The following is a 19,250-nucleotide window of genomic DNA, read 5'->3' on the forward strand; positions in this document are numbered from 1 at the left end:
TTGTTTTCCTAGAACACATGTCACCTAGCCTGCATTGTTTTGTTTATGCTTATCAGCTGCTCACGCACGAAATGCCCGTTCCTCCTCTTTTCCTTCTTCTTCTTTTTTGTTCTTTGATGCTCTTTGCGAGTTTGTTATAAAAGCATGGGATAATGTAAAGGTGGAAAATTCATAAAATAATTTTGAAGATGCGGGATCTCAAATGCCATGTATGGCAGTGAAGACGATTTATTGTACGAATGCGACGGCGAAGCCAAAGTCGACTCACCAGAACCAGACTGGAATCCTTATGATGATGGCGTAGGCTATATGATAAATCTCATGATACGTTCGAACAGCTTTTCGAAACACAGTGATAACTGTGAGGAGTTTTATGGGTTTTAGATATATACATGTCGCAGGTTTGATGTTTAATATTGATTGGAAATAAATTTTTAAAATTTTTAAAATTTTAAATGCAATACTATAATGTACCGTAATTTTTATTGAGAAATAAAGGTTGTACCGTTTGTAATCCAAAATTGTTATTTATAGCTAAAAATAATAATAATTTTTAAATAGATGAATACTGTATTATGATATCCTATATGTTATTACTATTGTAATTAACACAAGCATTAAAATTACTTAAAGGTTTGCGAGAGAAAAAGTTGCTAACAACGCAACCAATACTCGATGTTTACATTTTCTCAGCTGTGCTTGTATGGTTAAAAGTTGGTATCTGAAAAGGAATTATTCCTCGAATTTATCAATTATGCCATTTTTGTAGATATGCCAATAATATATACGGTAAAAATGGTTTTATTACTTTCATTATACATTTGTATATTAATGTAAATCATTTCATGTGTGTCGGTGATTATCGCACCTCAACCTAGGCTAGCCTACTGATAAACCTGACACAGAAATCAAGGTGTGATTTTTATAACGGTAGTATAAGACGACCCCCCATTTTTAATGGTTAAATTTTGGAATGTAGGGTCGTCTTATATGCGGAAATATACAGTATTTGGTTCCTTACCCTGGTGAATGCAATGTCCCATACAGAACTCGCCCGACGACTAGTATAGTACCTTTTAGGGTTGATAGATGATCACAAGCCTGGTATTACAACCATTGCTGTGTCATCAGTTGGTGAATAAAGGCCCTACCTGGCCTGATGCCTAACTGTACAGTAGGCTCTAGTGGTACTTTTCACTCAACTATCAAGTGCCAATATGGAGTTCACACATAGGCCAGTACCTTTGGAGCTGGCTAGTGATTGAAATTGGTGGGACAGCCACGGCTGTTTTGTCAGTAAAAGGTGAACGGTCTTGACAGAATCAAATTACAGTCCGGTATGGTAGGGTGATATGGGTATCATTCATGCTATCTCCTCATGGTGATACAGAGCTCATTTCTCGACTGCAAACCTTTGGGTGTCGGTCAACAATTGTGATCCTGGTGTAACTGCATCAATTTCTTTGGTTGTAGGGGAATATCCTATCTTTGACCTATCTACAACATCATACAGTAGGCTGATTTGGGTATTGTTTACACTACTCCTTGGGTTTTGACGGAATGTATCCTACAGAGCACTGACGCTGTCTTGTACATGTGGGGTCGGTTAGTAATCATAAGTTTGGGGGGGGGGGGTTTAACAGGTTCAGGTTTTCACCTTCTGAGAGCTGTTGGAGTTGCCAAAGTAAAAAAAAATTAGATGATTTATAGATGAAAGGTGCTTAAGGAAAACCTGGTCTATCAGAGTTACCTGCCTATGAATAGGTTGTGCTGAATGTAGATCTGAAAGTGGAACTAGGTTAAATTATTTTGTGTGAGGAACCCCTTTATTCTACTTGGAAGTTAGTAAATAGTAAATACTATATATAATATATATTGTTAATGTGCAATGTACAGTGCCTTAGAATAACATTGTATGGAAAAAGTTCAAGTAGCATTATATTTGAACACAGGTGGTAGGTGAATGGGTTGTTTACAAGCAGAATAAACAAATCCTCAAGTTTTTGACATAGCCATTTATTTCCTCAAACAAGTTGGCCATCTATGTACTTCATCCTGCTGAAAATTAGTAAAATGCAATAATGTGTTTAATTGTAAGAAGTTGTCATTGCTTTCAACCTGAATGGTTGCTATAAATTTACTTCCCACGTTGCATTTGTTCATGCTTTCAAGCACAAACTGTTTGTTTACTGTGGATCGTATGGCTGTTTTTCATTTTAGTAATAGGGTACATTGGCACAAATCTTTTACCCATGCAGATAGCTATTGAATGAAAGTATTCAAGCTTTAGAAGCTTGTGCTGAATGGGCTTGATTGTATTTAAAGTTAACCAGACTTTGTTTATTGGCTATTTGGAATTGATCCAAATTTATAATAGAGTACTGTACTCCTGTACTAATAGTTATAGTCTTAAACAAGGACAATATTAAATGCTAAAAGTAGATATGTAGGAAACACATATTAGTCCTGTAAAATATATTGTTTACGATGTTGGATATTTTTACCTACTTTGTTTTTTTTTTTTGGGGGGGGGGGGGGTATGTGTGTGGGGAGCTCCTCTGAAAGGAAGTCATTTCATGTACTAGTCTTTCATTAGTGTGGTTGTTTACTGTGTTATTATTATTGGAAATGTTGATGAATTGAAACTGAAATTTTGAAATGTACTTGTAATGTTTAAAAACTCTTCATTTGTATTACTCTTTGTTTTTAAATTCATGTTATGAATGGAAAAACTGCTACGATATCCTATACTTGGTAGTGGTATTTCCTATTCTTTGAATTATCAAACTGATGCCGTCTGAAAAATTTCTTATCACATAAGTATGAGTGTTGTTGACGTGGTTCTCAGAAATTGACTGTTACTTCGTTGAATGCCCCTTATCACACATCATATCTTATCATTTCATACATGGTTATGTTGAAATCGTGTACCGGGAAATTTTCCTCCTTTTTTTTTTTTTTTTTTTTTTATTTGGGAGATAATCAAACCTCAACTGTTAGCGTGGCTTCATAGACCTCAAAGGATTTCTTGGAGAAGGACGTATAATTGTCACTACCCAATCTTAGTAATTTTCTTGTTTAGTAATGAGTCCTAACAAAGTAGGCTGTGAAGTCAGGGTCAAGGTAATGTGAAGACTATCTAGTTGTCTTTGTTTTTATGTTTGCTACTAATTTACAGTTCCTTAAAAGACCTTTCTTGAAAGTGGCTGTAGGAGTTACTTTTTGTTACTTTTAAGATCTTACCACAAATTTAGTTTTGTAGTCAAAATGGAAAATGTAAAGGAAATTAAATAATTATCCAAATGGAAAGGGTTTTCTAGATTCGTCGGTCTTTACTATATTTTATTTCAATGAATCTTACGTAATCTATTGGTAATATTGCTAATACAGTGTCTCAGAAGCATAATCTTTTCAACCTGCAAAACTTTTCCCTCTCCTTCTCTCCAAGAACAACCCAGTGCTGTAACATTGCATTAATCTGTGGGATCAAACTTGGGAGTGTTGTTTATTAACAATCCCTGCCATTCAAGCCTAAAAAGCTTTGCTGTTGTTTATATATTCATAGACTTTTCATTATAAACTTAAACTTGTTTTATTTTATAATATAGTGTATTCAATTCGTTGGTAAACAAATAATGTAGAGATGTAGTTGCTGACACAATCTTATGAAAATATGAAGTAAGTTATACGAAATAAGATTATGATTCAATATTTTTGTATTTTTTGTGGGCTTTGTTTCTATTAACTTTAGGAAAAATACTTGTTTGTTTTGGTATTGTATCTCCTGCATATTAAAAATTACTTTAAAAGATTCATAATTCTTACTTGTGAGTCACCGAGGTAATACTAATGTTAGATACTGCGCTGGTCGGTCCCGTAAGAGAGGGATATAGGGTTAGAGAGGAAAATCTTTACAAGTTATTTTAAGGTTGAGAAGCTTGTTTTTCCATTATTTATTAAAATTAGGAGATTAACAGCCCAATGAATCCTGCTTGACTCTTACAGAGCTGGCTCGAATAAATTCGTGGGTCGAGTGATATGATATATAGTATATTAAATCCAATGAATAAAAAAAAATAATCATACAGCAAATATAAGTGATGAAAAATAAATTGAGGTAAAAATCTGTGATAAATAGAAATTTAAATATCTATAAAACTTGAACTTTTTAAGATTATTAAGATCTTAAAAAAAGAAAAACTCATAATCTAGAAACTGGCAGACAAATATTTCTGACTAAAACATAAATGTCTTTCTCTTAAAAAACTTTACAATTGCAAAAAAAAAAATGCATGGTTAAAATAGTGTCACACTCATTGCACCTGGTAGCTCCTCATGAGGTGTTTACATAAAAAATTCTTGGGTCAATTTAGTATAACCAATACTCAATTGTGCTTAAATTATGTGTGCATAGTAGATATTAACAATATGACTCACAATATCATACTAGAAATTTCTCTTTATGTGCCTGGTTGATAAATGTTCCATGTCCTAGTACTGACTTCTTTTTAAGCCAGTACTGGCCAAGGCCTGACAGCTTCTACAGCCTTATAATTTCTACTATACCTCTGTTCTTGCTTCCTTTATTCCATCTTGCAACTTTTAATTCCAAATGCAAGGTTGAGGTTTTCCCTCTGTTGCCCAAGGGCTAAGTCTCATGGCCCAAATTCTTTAAGAGGTTTGTTTGTATCATATTTCTTGCTCCTGTATTGGACCACGAAGGATGACATATCCTGGGAAGAAAACAACCTTTTGCTTTGTTCTTGAGGACTTCTCACCAATGAGCTAGTCTCACTATTTTAAGGGACTAATGGTTTGTATCCTAAAATAATTTGAATTTTTTTAGCTATGAATTAAATTTCTCTCATCAACCACCCCTCTCAGTCCTAGGTGTATGGCAAAAATGGCTATTGTTTGACAGGTGGGTGGGAGGGTCATCCCCATCAAGTTAACGACTTTGTCAAGTCAATGGGAGTTTCAATGCTGCTAGAACATATCCCTATTTAAAAGGACGCAGGTTTGCATGGCTGGGAAAAGTAATAATTACTAATAAATATTTTATATTTTTATTGATGAGAACAGAAATCTTCAAATTGAAACAAGGCTTTTTATGTTACGTAACTCCATTATATTTCTCCTGTCTTTCCAGACCACAATGTCGTTGTGGAATAGAGCACAACAGTTACCCCAAGACGCGCTTAGGCAAGTTCAAAATGTATACAATGAACAGTTCCCCATCGAAGTGCGACATTACTTGGCTGGATGGATTGAAGAAAAGATACATCAGTGGTAAGTAGTCACAGAGTTACATACCTCTTTTCTGACTGGTTCTCGTTGTTATTCTTAGCATAGTTGTGGATACTACTTTGAAGATGAATGTACAGTGGCATAGTTGTGGATACGACTTTGAAGATGTATGTACAGTGGCTGGTTCCTTTTTGTTGAAGAAATTCTTTAAAATAGCAATTTGAGAAGATGAAGGTTTGTCAATTAACACTAATGTTCATTTTTTATGCCCTATAACATCATATTTGAGTTACTAATGGCAAATGTATCTTTTGTTTTGATCTGTGTTCTAAAGTTGTTTTTTTATAGGGTACTGTACCTGGCTATGGAAAAAGTATATATTAAAATGTTGTTGATTTTCATTTGTAGATTTTACATAAGAGGTACTAGTGATAACTGAAATAAAATTTTTTAAGATGAAACTATTTGAGGTATCAAAAATTTTGTCCTTGCAGAAATTCAACATCATCTCAAGGAAATAAAAGTACTGTTATGGCAATGTGGACTGAGAATAAGACTCATTTTACATGATCCAGCATATAGTGTTTACAATAGATTATTACCTGCTTGAATATTTTCAATCAATTTGTGGACTGTCTATAGCAGATATTGCTTAAAAAGAAAAGTTGAATATCAAAAGAGCAGCTTTTAAGCTATTGACTGTCCAATTTCTTTACCTCTTATTAGGAATAAAGGCATCTCTTCCCTGAAATACTTTATTCATGTGTGAGTTCTTTTAAGATTCTACATTCCTTTAAAATTGTTACTTCTTTATCCTCCTCTATGAATTTTTTCGTTAATATCCTGGTACTGTAACTAGCAGTACCATGGCAGTATGACCCTGCTTGTGGTGTTACTATCATACCTGACTGTGTTGTTATCGCCTCGTCTGCCTTTTGATTCATTGATTAGTAAAAGAGTCAACTGGGTTTTTGCGGACCCATTGCCGTTTCCCAAGGCTTCCAAACCACGAACAATCTCAAAGTTAGCGTCTTTGATATCGGTTGTCTACCTGGTAATAGAGTATGACCTTTCTGATAGAAATTGTTGTGTTTGAGCAGTACCTTTTGTCTCCTTTAAAAGGTGATTCGATGATGGATTATACTGTGCACTTTGCTAGAATTAATTTTTGAAATTCTTTTGTTTACAACAGGAATGAAATTGATCCAGACAACCCAGCACACAGCCAGTATGCTCACACTATCGTATCACAGCTCATCCAAGAGATGGAAAATAAATCATTGAGCTATGTAAACAATGAAGATCTATTTTTAGTACGGATGCGTTTAAATGAAGCTGCTAATTTATTTAAGGTGGGTGCTGAAAAGTGGTATAGAATGAACTTTTAACATGATTTGAAATCATGTTTTTCATCACTTGAAAGATAAATAATGGTCCTTTTTTCCAGTATTTCTTTTTATTGTGCAGTGTTTTATTTTTATAGGAAAATACATTAGGTTGTGTAGTTGAAAGCATTTTTTTTAATTTGTTATACAATTGAGTTAATTTATGCTCTGCAATAATGATAATTTTTCTCCTTTTTCAGTATTTCTTTTTCTCAATGTATATTTTCAGTGTGTGCAGATTGTTAATTTTTTATGTGATGTGATATTTTTTATATTTTAATCCATTTAAGATCTTTAGTAGGATTATTATTAGGTAGTAAGATAGCAATATTTAGCAAGTCAAATTGAAAATTTTGATTCTTATGAGCAAAATCCATAAAAAATACAATATTGTATTTTTTGAAGACTTAAACAGTTGAATGATACTGAGAGGTGAAGTGCTCCTTACCATATTGCGCATTATCTACAGTATTTCCTGTAAGACTAGATACCTACCCATGATGTACCATCCATTTAGATATACTCTCAGTAGATCTTGAGCTGTAAGTGTATTTTGACTGTGGGTGTTTAAAAGAATTGTTCTCGTGGTTTAAGGGAACTATGTGTGTACTAAGTGTACATTTAATTGTAATTGTTTTTCTTCCATAAGGTTCGATACTACATAGTAAATTACTTTACTGGGTATAGTATTATAAAAGTTTTATTCCGTCTTTGGTCAAATTGTGGAATGGTCTTCCTGATCAAATACTGTAGTTAAATTGGTGGAAATTTATAAGTTCAAACTTTGTGCAAACACCTTTTGGTAGAGCAAGATAAAAGTCTCATTTCATAGTTTATCTGTTATTTACATAACATTTTTTTTTATAATAACTGTAATTTCACTAAGAGTTGTGAAATGCAACCAGGAAATGCAAGCAACATATTTAGCATGGAAATGTCATTTTAAACTTTTGAGTATTTAGTGTGTCGCAAAAGGAAAACAATGAAGAATAAAATCAGAATGACATTGTTTTGTAGTGTTTTTGGGAATTAGGTAAATGATTAAAAAATCATCAAAATGCTGATTTCAGTTATGTTTTATATAACATTGTCTGCAGTGTATCCCCTCTTTGTGGGTGGGCCGTCTGATCTCAAGTGTCGTAATTTGTTTCCTTACTCAGATAGTGACTGTGTAACTTAGAAATTTCAAGCCATGGTTCTTGACATAGCCTCTTTGCTATGCCATTCTTGATCTTTAATTCCCTTGCCTAAGCATATGAAAATAATCCTGTCATTTTTCAATATTAAACTTACCCGATAATCATGTAGCTGTCAACTCTGTTGCCCGACAGAAATCTATGGAGGGATACGCCAGCTATCACAATACTAGAAGGGGGTGTTCTTACCAGCGCCACCTGTGGCCAGGTACTCAAGTACTTCTTGTTGACACCTCCTCAATTATTCCTCTGTCGTGCTTCTGACAAGACGTTCTGGGATACGCTTATGTTCTTGGAGTATTTTCACGACTTTGGTGAAGTATTTCTCTTTGATTTCGGCTGTCGCTTTACTGGAAACTTCTTTTTTAGCTTAGTTAGCTTTTGGAATTAATTTGATTATTTTTGGTGACGAAGAGAGTATGAACTCTCGTTCACCTTTCAATGGCCGACCCTTCCCTTAGACGGAAGTGTTGGTGTCTAAGAGAGTATAGACTCTCTTTCTTAATTTTGCTTAACAAAAGTTATAGATTTATTTTATATCTCTCCGCCTCTTATAGGCCTCTTCGATTAACTTCCTTTTATTATAAACTTATTAAAATTAATTTTTATATTTGTTTATATTCGACCTTCCTAATAGTAGGCGGTCTTTTCTTGGTACCGAAGTTAATTATCGTGAGCCCGTCATTTCGGTTTTACCTGTTAACATATTATGCTATTTTAAGGTCTTTGAAAGAATTTCTTTGATAGTCTCGTACTTTTTCAAAGTTGAACTAACGTTTTGTTTGTCTCGGCAGTTGTTGACGTTCAGAACGTTTCAACTTGCACTCTATCGTTACGATAGAGAAAGAATGTTCACGGTTTCACATTGCAGTAAGAGTAACCGTGTCTAGCGTTTTGTTCATTCTTTCTTAACTTAATGGTTTTGATCCTAATAAGGAACTTTTCTTTTTGGGAAATATTTCAGTTTTTTCCTTTAACAATAATATGTTTTAACGATATATATGATTGGGCTCTTCTCTCAGGTTCTAAGTCAAGAGAGAGAGAGAGAGAGAGATAGAGACGGAGGGAGAAAGAGGATAAACGTTTCCCTCAAGCCTGCCAGGCGTACGAGTAACGTCGTTATCGTTTTGCTCTTATCCCTAGTCTCTTTAGGGGAAGAAACTAAACGTTTCTAGAGTGATCTAGTGTTTAGTCTCTTTCCAGCCACTGAATTTTCTTTCATTAGATTTTTCTGTTACATTGTAATTCTGTTTTCGCAATTACTAACTTTTGAGAAGGATAGAATTGCGTGTTTCAGGTACAAACCACTTAAAGTTTCGAGTTCAGTGAAATAAGTGCAAACAGAAATCAAAGTGATAAGTGATTAGCGCAAAGTATGTCAGTGTTATGCGTGAGGGTACTTTTGTGCGCGCCAGTCGTCCTCCCAGTCCGGGACCTCTTGCAAGCTCCCAAGCCCAGGGGAGAAGCAATGTCGAAGGGCATAAGGGTTCGGCAGGCCTTGATCGGCGCACAGAAGTATCCTCGGTGGTTGTGGGCGTGTCTTACCGAGACCGTCACTCCCACCCGCAGACGATTGAGCCCTTATTTTGCTCGTCTGCAGAAGAGATTTAGAGGAGAAAATAAAGGCAGAGTTACGCTGGTCTCAGGTCTCAAGACCTCTTAAACGTAAAGTCCAGACCTATGCCAGACGTACGAAGTAAAGTTCAACAACCCGGCTGCACCCGTTCAGCCTGTGCTGCACCCGCCTGCACTCGCTGCACCCAGTCGCAACACCATCTGCCAGGCGTACGATGTTGTGGACTCTACTACAGTCCATGCAAGCACAGCTTTCGGACTTGATGCGTGAGTGTCGTGCTGAGAGTGTTGCACCTCCTGCACCTGTGGTGCACCAACCTCCTGCACCCGTTCAGCCTGTGCTGCACCCTCCTGCACCGGTGGTGCACCAACCTCCTGCACCCGTTCAGCCTGTGCTGCACCCGCCTGCACCGGTGGTGCACCAACCTCCTGCACCCGTTCAGCCTATGCTGCACCCGCCTGCACCGGTGGTGCACCAACCTCCTGCACCCGTTCAGCCTGTGCTGCACCCGCCTGCACTCGCTGCACCCAGTCGCAGCTCCATCTGCCAGGCGTACGATGTTGAACCACTTTCGGAGTTTGCTGTTCACAGTGTTGTTCAGCCTCAGCCTTCTTTAAGGCAACCCTTGCTTTGGGATCAGGAGAGTTACACTCTTCCTCCTCCTCCCCTTGCTGCTCCTCCAGTGGTGCAACTCTCGGTTGGGGTACAACAACCTCTCCCCTCCGTGAGTCTGTCTGCTCAACCAGCGCTGCACCGAGTTCAACCCTCATCTAGGCAAGCTCATCTACACCATGCACTTGCGCCTCAGGAGCCTCAGCTTGCTAGAACTTTACCTTGTTCTGCGCAGCCTCAACCTTCTCATGCTCCACTCATCTCTCAGGAACAGGAACGGACTACTCCGCCTCCGTCCTCCGCTTAGCTGGTACAATCCTTGGGTGCTACTCTTGCTAGGAGTCAACCTCCTTCACCCTTGCACCTGCCTTCTGCTTCGTCTGTTGTTCAGCCTATGCAGTCTGAACCTCAGGTTTTCCCTCAAGTTGAGGAAACCTCTGTTGTTGTTCCAGCTCGTTCTGACTCTGCTGTTCAGCATACCATGGTTCAACCCCATGCAAGCATGCATTAAGCACTCTAGCACTGGTCATGGAATTTCTGAGAAATGTTAAACGCCATGCACACGCTCTGCTTTCCTTTCAGCAGGCTCTGCTTACAGCAGGCTCTACTTCCTACATGCTCAGCATTCAGCATGCTCTGCATTCAGCATGCTCTGCATACAACATGCTCTGCATACATCATGCTCTGCATACCTTACCGCATGCTTCTCAACACATCTTGGGTTGTTGCCAACTCACTAGACTGTCAAACAGTTTCATAACGTTGCCTTCTAGTCTGCTGCTTTGCACCAGTGAACCCTCACTCAGAGAACTTAGCTTTTCTAGGATAAGGTCCCTGTAGATGAGAAAGTTCTTTTCTCCCTCCTTCTGATATTCCCTTGAGGACTCTGTCATTTGGAGGGAGCCTTTAGCTGCATAACCTCTTATGGACTTTTATTTAAGCATAACATGCTTACAGGGAAGGTAATGGTTACACTTCAGCCGCTAATCCCGTCTGTTACCACACCTGCTCCCATAGACCTTGAGCTGTGTTGCATGACATGCAGTCCAAGCTTAGTCCTTGTTAGAGGATTTTTTGTTTACGGAGTCAATGTGTCACGGGGAAGACGTTCAACAACCAACAGAAGGGACTTGTTGTGACGCAGTGGGCAACCTCAGCAACCCGTTAAGGAGTTGTCTGTACGACCCAGACAGTCTAGACAGATTCGGGTTGTCACTGTACTTCCTCGCTTGCCCATGATTGACAGTTTACAGACTGTGCAGCAGTATCATGATCTTGTGTCCGGCTCCGTCAGACGACTGGCTTTTAAGAGCTCCCTCAAGTCGTCGCTGTCTGGAGATTTTCAAATGGACTATGGATCTGACCAAGGAACTGGGCCTCCTGGTCAATTTTGAGGAGTCTCAGCTCGTTCCATCCCAGACCATTGTCTCCTTGGGTATGGATCTTCAGAGTCGAGCTTTTCGGACTTGTCCGTCGGCCCCAAGGATCTTCCAAGCCCTAGAATGCATCCAGAGCATGCTGAGAAGGAACCGATGCTTAGTCAGGCAGTGGATGAGTCTAACAGGGACACTTTCATCGCTGGCCCTGTTCATCGAGTTAGGGAGACTCCACCTCCGCCCCCTTCAGTATCATCTAGCTGCTCACTGGATAAAGGACATGACGCTAGAGACGGGCTCAGTTCCTGTTTCCGAAGAGATGAGGTCTACTCTAACGTGGTGGAAGAACAGCATTCTTCTCAAGGAAGGTCTACCATTGGCTGTTCAGTCCTCCGACCACCGTCTCTTCTCGGGCGCATCGGACACGGGCTGGGGTGCGACACTGGACGGACAGGAATGCTCGGGAACATGGAATCAGGAGCAAAGGACACTTCACATCTATTGCAAGGAGTTGTTGGCAGTTCATTTGGCCTTGATAAACTTCAAGTCCCTCCAGCTTAACAAGGTGGTGGAGGTGAACTCCTACTACACCACAGCCTTGGCTTACATCTCCAAGCAGGGAGGGACTCATTCGAGGAAGTTGTTCGAGATCTCAAGGGACCTCCTCATTTGGTCAAAAGATCGAAAGCTCACGCTGGTAACGAGGCTCATTCAGGGCGATATGAATGTCATGGCAGATCGCCTCAGCCGGAAGGGTCAGGTCTTCCCCACAGAGTGGACCCTTCACAAGAATGTTTGCAGCAGACTTTGGGCCCTGTGGGATCAGCCAACCATAGATCTATTCGCTACCTCGATGACCAAGAGGCTCCTCTTGTATTGTTCTCCGATTCCAGACCCAGCAGCAGTTCGCGTGGATGCCTTTCTGCTGGATTGGTCCCATCTCAACCTGTATGCATTCCCGCCGTTCAAGATTGTCAACAGGGTACTTCAGAAGTTCGCCTCTCACAAAGGGACACGGCTGACGTTGGTTGCTCCCCTCTGGCCCGCGAGAGAATGTTTCACTGAGGTACTGCAATGGCTGGTCGACGTTCCCAGGACTCTTCCTCCTAGAGTGGACCTTCTGCGTCAACCTCACGTAAAGAAGGTACTCCCAACCTCCACGCTCTTCGTCTGACTGCCTTCAGACTATCGAAAGACTCTCAAGAGCTAGAGGCTTTTCGAAGGAGGCAGCCAGAGCGATTGCCAGAGCAAGGACGACATCCACTCTCAGAGTCTATCAGTCTTTATGGGAAGTCTTCCGAAGCTGGTGCAAGGCCAATGCAGTTTTCCTCAACCAGTACCAATGTAACCCAGATTGCTGACTTCCTGTTACATCTAAGGAACGTAAGCTCCCTATCAGCTCCTACGATCAAGGGTTACAGAAGTTTGTTGGCAGCGGTTTTCCGCCACAGAGGCTTGGATCTTTCCTCCAACAAAGATCTACAGGACCTCTTAGGTCTTTTGAGACCTCAAAGGAACGTCGGTTGTCCACTCCAGGCTGGAATCTAGACGTGGTCCTAAGGTTCCTAATGTCATCAGGATTTGAACCGCTCCAATCAGCCTCTTTTAAGGACCTCACATTAAGAAACTCTTTTCCTCGTGTGCTTAGCAACAGGTAAAAGAGTAAGTGAGATCCACGCCTTCAGCAGGAACATAGGTTTCACATCTGAAACGGCTACATGTTCCTTGCGGCTCGGTTTTTTTTGGCTAAAACGAGCTTCCTTCCCGTCCTTGCCCTAAGTCGTTCGAGATCCCAAGCCTGTCCAACATGGTGGGGAACGAACTAGAGAGAGTACTTTGCCCTGTTAGAGCTCTTAAGTACTATTTAAGAAGGTCAAAACCATTACGAGGACAATCAGAAGCCTTATGGTGTGCTATCAAGAAGCCTTCTCTACCAATGTCTAAGAACTCAGTTTCTTACTACATCAGGCTTCTGATTAGAGAAGCAAATTCTCATCTGAAGGAAGAAGACCTTGCTTTGCTGAAGGTAAGGACACATGAAGTGAGAGCTGTGGCTACTTCAGTGGCCTTCAAACAGAACCGTTCTCTGCAGAGTGTTATGGATGCAACCTATTGGAGAAGCAAGTCAGTGTTCGCATCATTCTATCTCAAAGATGTCCAGTCTCTTTACGAGTACTGCTACACCCTGGGTCCATTCGTAGCAACGAATGCAGTAGTAGGCGAGGGCTCAGCCACTACATTCCCATAATTCCATAACTTTTTAACCTTTCTCTTGAATACTTTTTATGGGTTGTTCGGTCGGCTAAGAAGCCTTCCACATCCTTTTTGATTTGGCGGGTGGTCAATTCTTTCTTGAGAAGCGCCGAGGTTAAAGGTTGTGATGAGGTCCTTTAGTATGGGTTGCAGCCCTGTATACTTTAGCACCTTTGGGTTGATTCAGCCTCCAAGAGGAACGCTGCGCTCAGTAAGGAAGACGAACTTAAAAAAGAGACAGAGTAACGGTTCAATTCGACTTCCTTACCAGGTACTTATTATTTCATTGTTATTTGAGATAACTGTTATATGAAATATGGGATACTTAGCTATCCTTTAATCTTGTACACTGGTTTTCACCCACCCCCCTGGGTGTGAATCAGCTACATGATTATCGGGTAAGTTTAATATTGAAAAATGTTATTTTCATTAGTAAAATAAATTTTTGAATATACTTACCCGATAATCATGATTTAATTGACCCTCCCTTCCTCCCCATAGAGAACCAGTGGGACCGAGGAATAATTGAGGAGGTGTCAACAAGAAGTACTTGAGTACCTGGCCACAGGTGGCGCTGGTAAGAACACCCCCTTCTAGTATTGTGATAGCTGGCGTATCCCTCCATAGATTTCTGTCGGGCAACAGAGTTGACAGCTACATGATTATCGGGTAAGTATATTCAAAAATTTATTTTACTAATGAAAATAACATATTTAGCCGTACATCTGTAGTTCCATAGTAGATCTTGAATTTTACAAAAGGCTTTTTCAGTTTTTTATTAGTAAAAAGGATTTTCACCAGTCTTATATTGACGTACTACATATGAAAAGTCTGAAAGCTGTTAAGAAGAAACATAATGTTCTTTGTGTCAAAATATAACATTTTTTTTGGTTTCATACAAGAAATTAGATCAATTGTAACTTGATAGGTTATATGACTTTAAAGAACTTTCGGATTAGGAAATGAAGTTTTATGGTCTTGAAATAACATCCACTCGCCTTGTGTATGAGAATATGATCAACAAATAGCCTCATATATTACAAATAAAACTTCATTTGAGAATAGGCCTAAAGGTAAATGTTTGATAAATGGACATGTCATACCCCTCTTCATGTACAGTTATAATTATGACTTATGGATAAGATTTACCTTACATACAGTAACACTTAGAGAAAATTAATAAATACTGTTACAAAAAAAATATAGAAATATAACTAACAATTACGAAGAGAAATCCCATGTAGGTGTTAAGAGAGATGAGGATGCTTATAAAGGCAGCTAAAACTGCAATTATTCATGACAATGTCATATATTATATAGTTGTTCTTGTTAGTGGTTTATTACATACACATACATATACCAAGGCACTTCCCCCAATTTTTGGGGGTAGCCGACATCAACAAATGAAACAAAAACAAAAAGGGGACCTCTACTCTCTACGTTCCTCCCAGCCTGACAAGGACTCAACCGAGTTCAGCTGGTGCTGCTAGGGTGCCACAGCCCACCCTCCCCCATTATCCACCACAGATGAAGCTTCATACTGCTGAAGCCCCTACTGCTGCTACCTCCGCGGTCATCTAAGGCACCGGAGGAAGCAGCAGGGCCTACTGGAACTGCGTCACAATCGCTCGCCATTCTTTTCTATTTCTAGCACGCTCTCTTGCCTCTCTCCCATCTATCCTCCTATTGCCCAGAGCTTTCTTCACTCCATCCATCCACCCAAACCTTGGCCTTCCTCTTGTACTTCTCCCATCAATTCTTGCATTCATCACCTTCTTTAGCAGACAGCCATTTTCCATTCTCTCAACATGGCCAAACCACCTCAACACATTCATATCCACTCTAGCTGCTAACTCATGTCTTACACCCGTTCTCACTCTCACCACTTCGTTCCTAACCCTATCTACTCGAGATACACCAGCCATACTCCTTAGACACTTCATCTCAAACACATTAAATTTCTGTCTCTCCATCACTTTCATTCCCCACAACACTGATCCATACATCACAGTTGGTACAACCACTTTCTCATATAGACCTCTCTTTACATTCATGCCCAACCCTCTATTTTTTTACTACCTTAACTGCCAACAACACTTTGCAACCTTCATTCACTCTCTGACGTACATCTGCTTCCACTCCACCATTTGCTGCAACAACAGACCCCAAGTACTTGAACTAATCCACCTCCTCAAGTAACTCTCCATTCAACATGACATTCAACCTTGCACCACCTTCCCTTCTCGTACATCTCATAACCTTACTCGTACCCACATTAACTCTCAACTTTTTTCTCTCACACACACTTCCAAATTATGTCACTAATCGGCCAAGCTTCTCTTCTGTGTCTGCAACCAGTACAGTATCATCTGCAAACAACTGATTTACCTCCTATTTATGGTCATTCTCGTCTACCAGTTTATTACCATATCTCAAATTCATCCTTTTGGTGAATTTCAGGCATTATAGATCTGTTGGATATTAGGTGGCCAATGCATCAATCACAGTTGAGATACTATCAACAGTCTGATGCAAGACCTATTTATCTAGTTTTGGCACTCAACTGTCTACTTTTACACTAAATAGATTTTGATATTCTCTACATCCTTTATCTTTTTCTTCATATTAGACAATATCGAAGAAACAAAATTTTTCCCACTTTAATTGTTTACAGAATTCCTAGCTTGTTAGTTATAGAGTACAAAATGAGGTAATGATAAAGCAACTGGTCCCAGACCTGGAAGAAAGTGAGTGGGTATAGTTTGTTAAGGCATGTGGAACTTGTGAAGGAAAACCGCCCTATAAAAGATGCATTCTCAAAATAAAATGGTCCCCAGTACATAACAGCCTTCAAGTACCGTAGTTGGAGGACTTGAAGAATCTCTTGAGGTAGAGAAAAATAAGGCAAGCTCACTAAAAATAGAGATATAATTTTAAGGACAACTGTAGGATAAAGTAGGGAAGTGATGGAAATACTGGCAAAAGCAGCAGGGATATTCATTGTGTTCAGAAGGTAAGATATGAAAGATCTAACTTCAAAGCCATTGGTAGTAACCAGGAGAAACAAAATGGAGTGTGGCATACTATACTCATTATTCTTTAATAAGGCAGATTTGCACTTTTATCTCTGCCGTCACAGTATTTTATAATCTCTTTATTCGTTGATATTATTTATTGATAAAACTTATCGGATGGAGAAATTTAGGGTAGTAAATAAGTTACGATTCACATAACTTGGTAATTATTTGAAAACGATGCTATTTGGAGAACATACTTCCAACCTATCAGCTTGTAAGAAATTTTTTCCAAGCGAGTGAGTGTAAGTATGCTTCAATTAAAAAAATGAGTTATGATATAGACCGGGAAATTAATAAAGATTAAGATGATTTTTAGAAAGAGGAAAATACCTGTGTTTTTAGTGTACATGCCACAATCAGAAAGACTGGACAAAGAAAAGGTAGAATTTTGTCTGACTTGCAAGATGTCCATATGAGAATAGACAGAGCTGGTTTGGAGGTTTTATTAGTAGAAATGACTTAAGAGAAAGAAATTGGGAAGGAAAAGCAATTTTGGAATTTTTTAAAAGCCCAGGCTTAAAGTTGTCAAACACTGTGTTTAAGAAGTCTAGAGAGAAGTTTAAAACAAGAGTTGTGAATTTAAAACGAAGATTGGTTTATCACAAAGAACAATATGAACATCAAAGGGAAGGATTTTACTGTGATAGCAGGAGGTGCTTGTTTAGCATGATATAATTTGCTACTCCCTGTAGGAGGTACAAGGACTGACAAAGAAAATTATGGAAATTGTATAAGCTGTGACCATAAAGTGTAAAGATTCATGGGTGGAATGAATTGGTAATATCATATTGCAAATGGAGAAATGTTGGAGATGTTTTGGATCCAGTACTGAAAAAACTTTAATTTCAAAGATTTAGATGCTTTGACCACTAATGAGAAAAAGAGAAACTTTAAATATGAAAATGGCCGGACAAAGATCTGTTTGGAGAGGTTCAAGAAATTGCACGAAAAGGGGAAATATGAAGATAGCTCCTCATGGGTAGTCAGAAAGGGAATGAAGAGAACTCCTTTTACATTCAACCTCACAAATCAAAGAACTGTTATACAAATGTTTGCGATGATCAGAATGAATCGGACAATAACAAAATCAAAACAGAAAAATGAAGTTACGGTTACTAGTGTTCACGATTTAGAGGAGAGTATCTCGTCTTCAAATTGATCACACTTGTTTTACTTACGAATACTGTTTGATGATTATCCCAGCACAATTTCTTTCTATCATATTTTCCATATCTGACCCTTTGCTTTTTCTATCCTGTTGATCTAAGTTACTCAAAATTTAAGAACAAATCTATTAGGCTAAGTTCTATTTGGGTATAGAAATTTGGCCCAAGGTTGAGTTAAACTACCATGTAATGGTAATGCCCTTAGTATAAAAGAAGAGCCTTGAATTGAAATTCCTGTCACAAAATTTTAGCAGTATTATGCATTTAGTACAGCACAGTGTTTTTGTCTCTATTTCCAATTTAATTAAATTTTTTTGTTCCTTTATTTTCAGACCCGGTACCTGAATAATAATCCATTGGGCCTTGTGTCAATCATTCGTAATTGTCTAAATACAGAACTTAACCTCGTCCAACAACACGAAAGTGTAAGTAACAATGTTTTTGTCCTTGGTTTATTATCTTGGGTTCTTCATATCCATTTGAAAAGCAGCCATTAGTGCAGATAAAACCAGGTGCCAGAGTACAGTTTTTTTTAGAAGAATGTTAGATAAGGAAATGGGAGTTCAGGGAGACACCATAGAAGCAAGTGGAAATAAAATGTCAAATGATAGAGATGTATCTTTTTAATTTGCTCTTTATAAACTTGAGTGTATTAATTCATTAAAGAAAAATCAGTTTTCAATATTAAACTTACCCGATAATCATGTAGCTGTCAACTCCGTTGCCCGACAGAATTCTATGGAGGGATACGCCAGCTATCACAATACTAGAAGGGGGTGTACTTACCAGCGCCACCTGTGGCCAGGTACTATAGTACTTCTTGTTGACACCTCCTCAATTTTTCCTCTGTCGTGCTTCCGGCAAGACGTTCTGGGATACGCTTATGATCTTCGAGTATTTTCACGGCTAATTGGTGAAGTATTCTCTCAGATTTCGGCTGTCGCTTTACTGGAAACCTTCTTATATTAGCTAGATAGCTTTTATATAGTCCTGATTAACGGTTAACGATCTTTTGCTTGATTTTGGAACCCCCCTTGGCTAACTCTTTGGATTCAAGATGTCTGACATTTCGCAAGCCCCCTCCCATAGACGATGTAGGTCTTGTAATAGGCGTATTCCGAAGGCCTCGGTAGATCCTCACACCGCTTGTTCTGACTGTAGGGACAGGCCCTGTCAGTTAGAAAATCGATGTGAGGAATGCGCCGGACTTTCGGAACTTGAATTTGTCCGTCTTTTGAAATATTCAACTAAGTTAGAGAGAGGTAGAGTTAGGAGGAGTTCTTCTCACTCTTCACTTTTTTCCTCACCTCATGATCCCCTACCTTTTCCTACCCCTGTAGTGGCTACCCCCGAACCTACTAT

General features: G+C 39.0%; 1 protein-coding gene across 9 annotated transcripts in view; it reads left to right on the forward strand.

The window, feature by feature from the left end:
- Stat92E (Signal transducer and transcription activator Stat92E) overlaps window positions 1–19,250 on the forward strand; it is a 124,976-nt gene that overhangs the window by 53,276 nt on the left and 52,450 nt on the right. For 8 of the 9 annotated variants that reach the window (XM_068361033.1, XM_068361030.1, XM_068361031.1 and 5 more), the window contains 3 exons: window positions 5,150–5,289; window positions 6,440–6,599; window positions 18,221–18,313. In XM_068361033.1, coding sequence (XP_068217134.1) covers window positions 5,156–5,289; window positions 6,440–6,599; window positions 18,221–18,313 — 387 coding nt within the window. In that variant the 5' untranslated portion in view covers window positions 5,150–5,155. Of the gene's footprint in view, window positions 1–2,982; window positions 3,124–5,149; window positions 5,290–6,439; window positions 6,600–18,220; window positions 18,314–19,250 lie in introns of those variants that run through there. The other variant, XM_068361026.1, reaches the window with a different exon arrangement.

This window comes from Palaemon carinicauda, chromosome 37 (assembly GCF_036898095.1).
Source record: "Palaemon carinicauda isolate YSFRI2023 chromosome 37, ASM3689809v2, whole genome shotgun sequence".
NCBI lineage: Eukaryota > Metazoa > Arthropoda > Malacostraca > Decapoda > Palaemonidae > Palaemon > Palaemon carinicauda.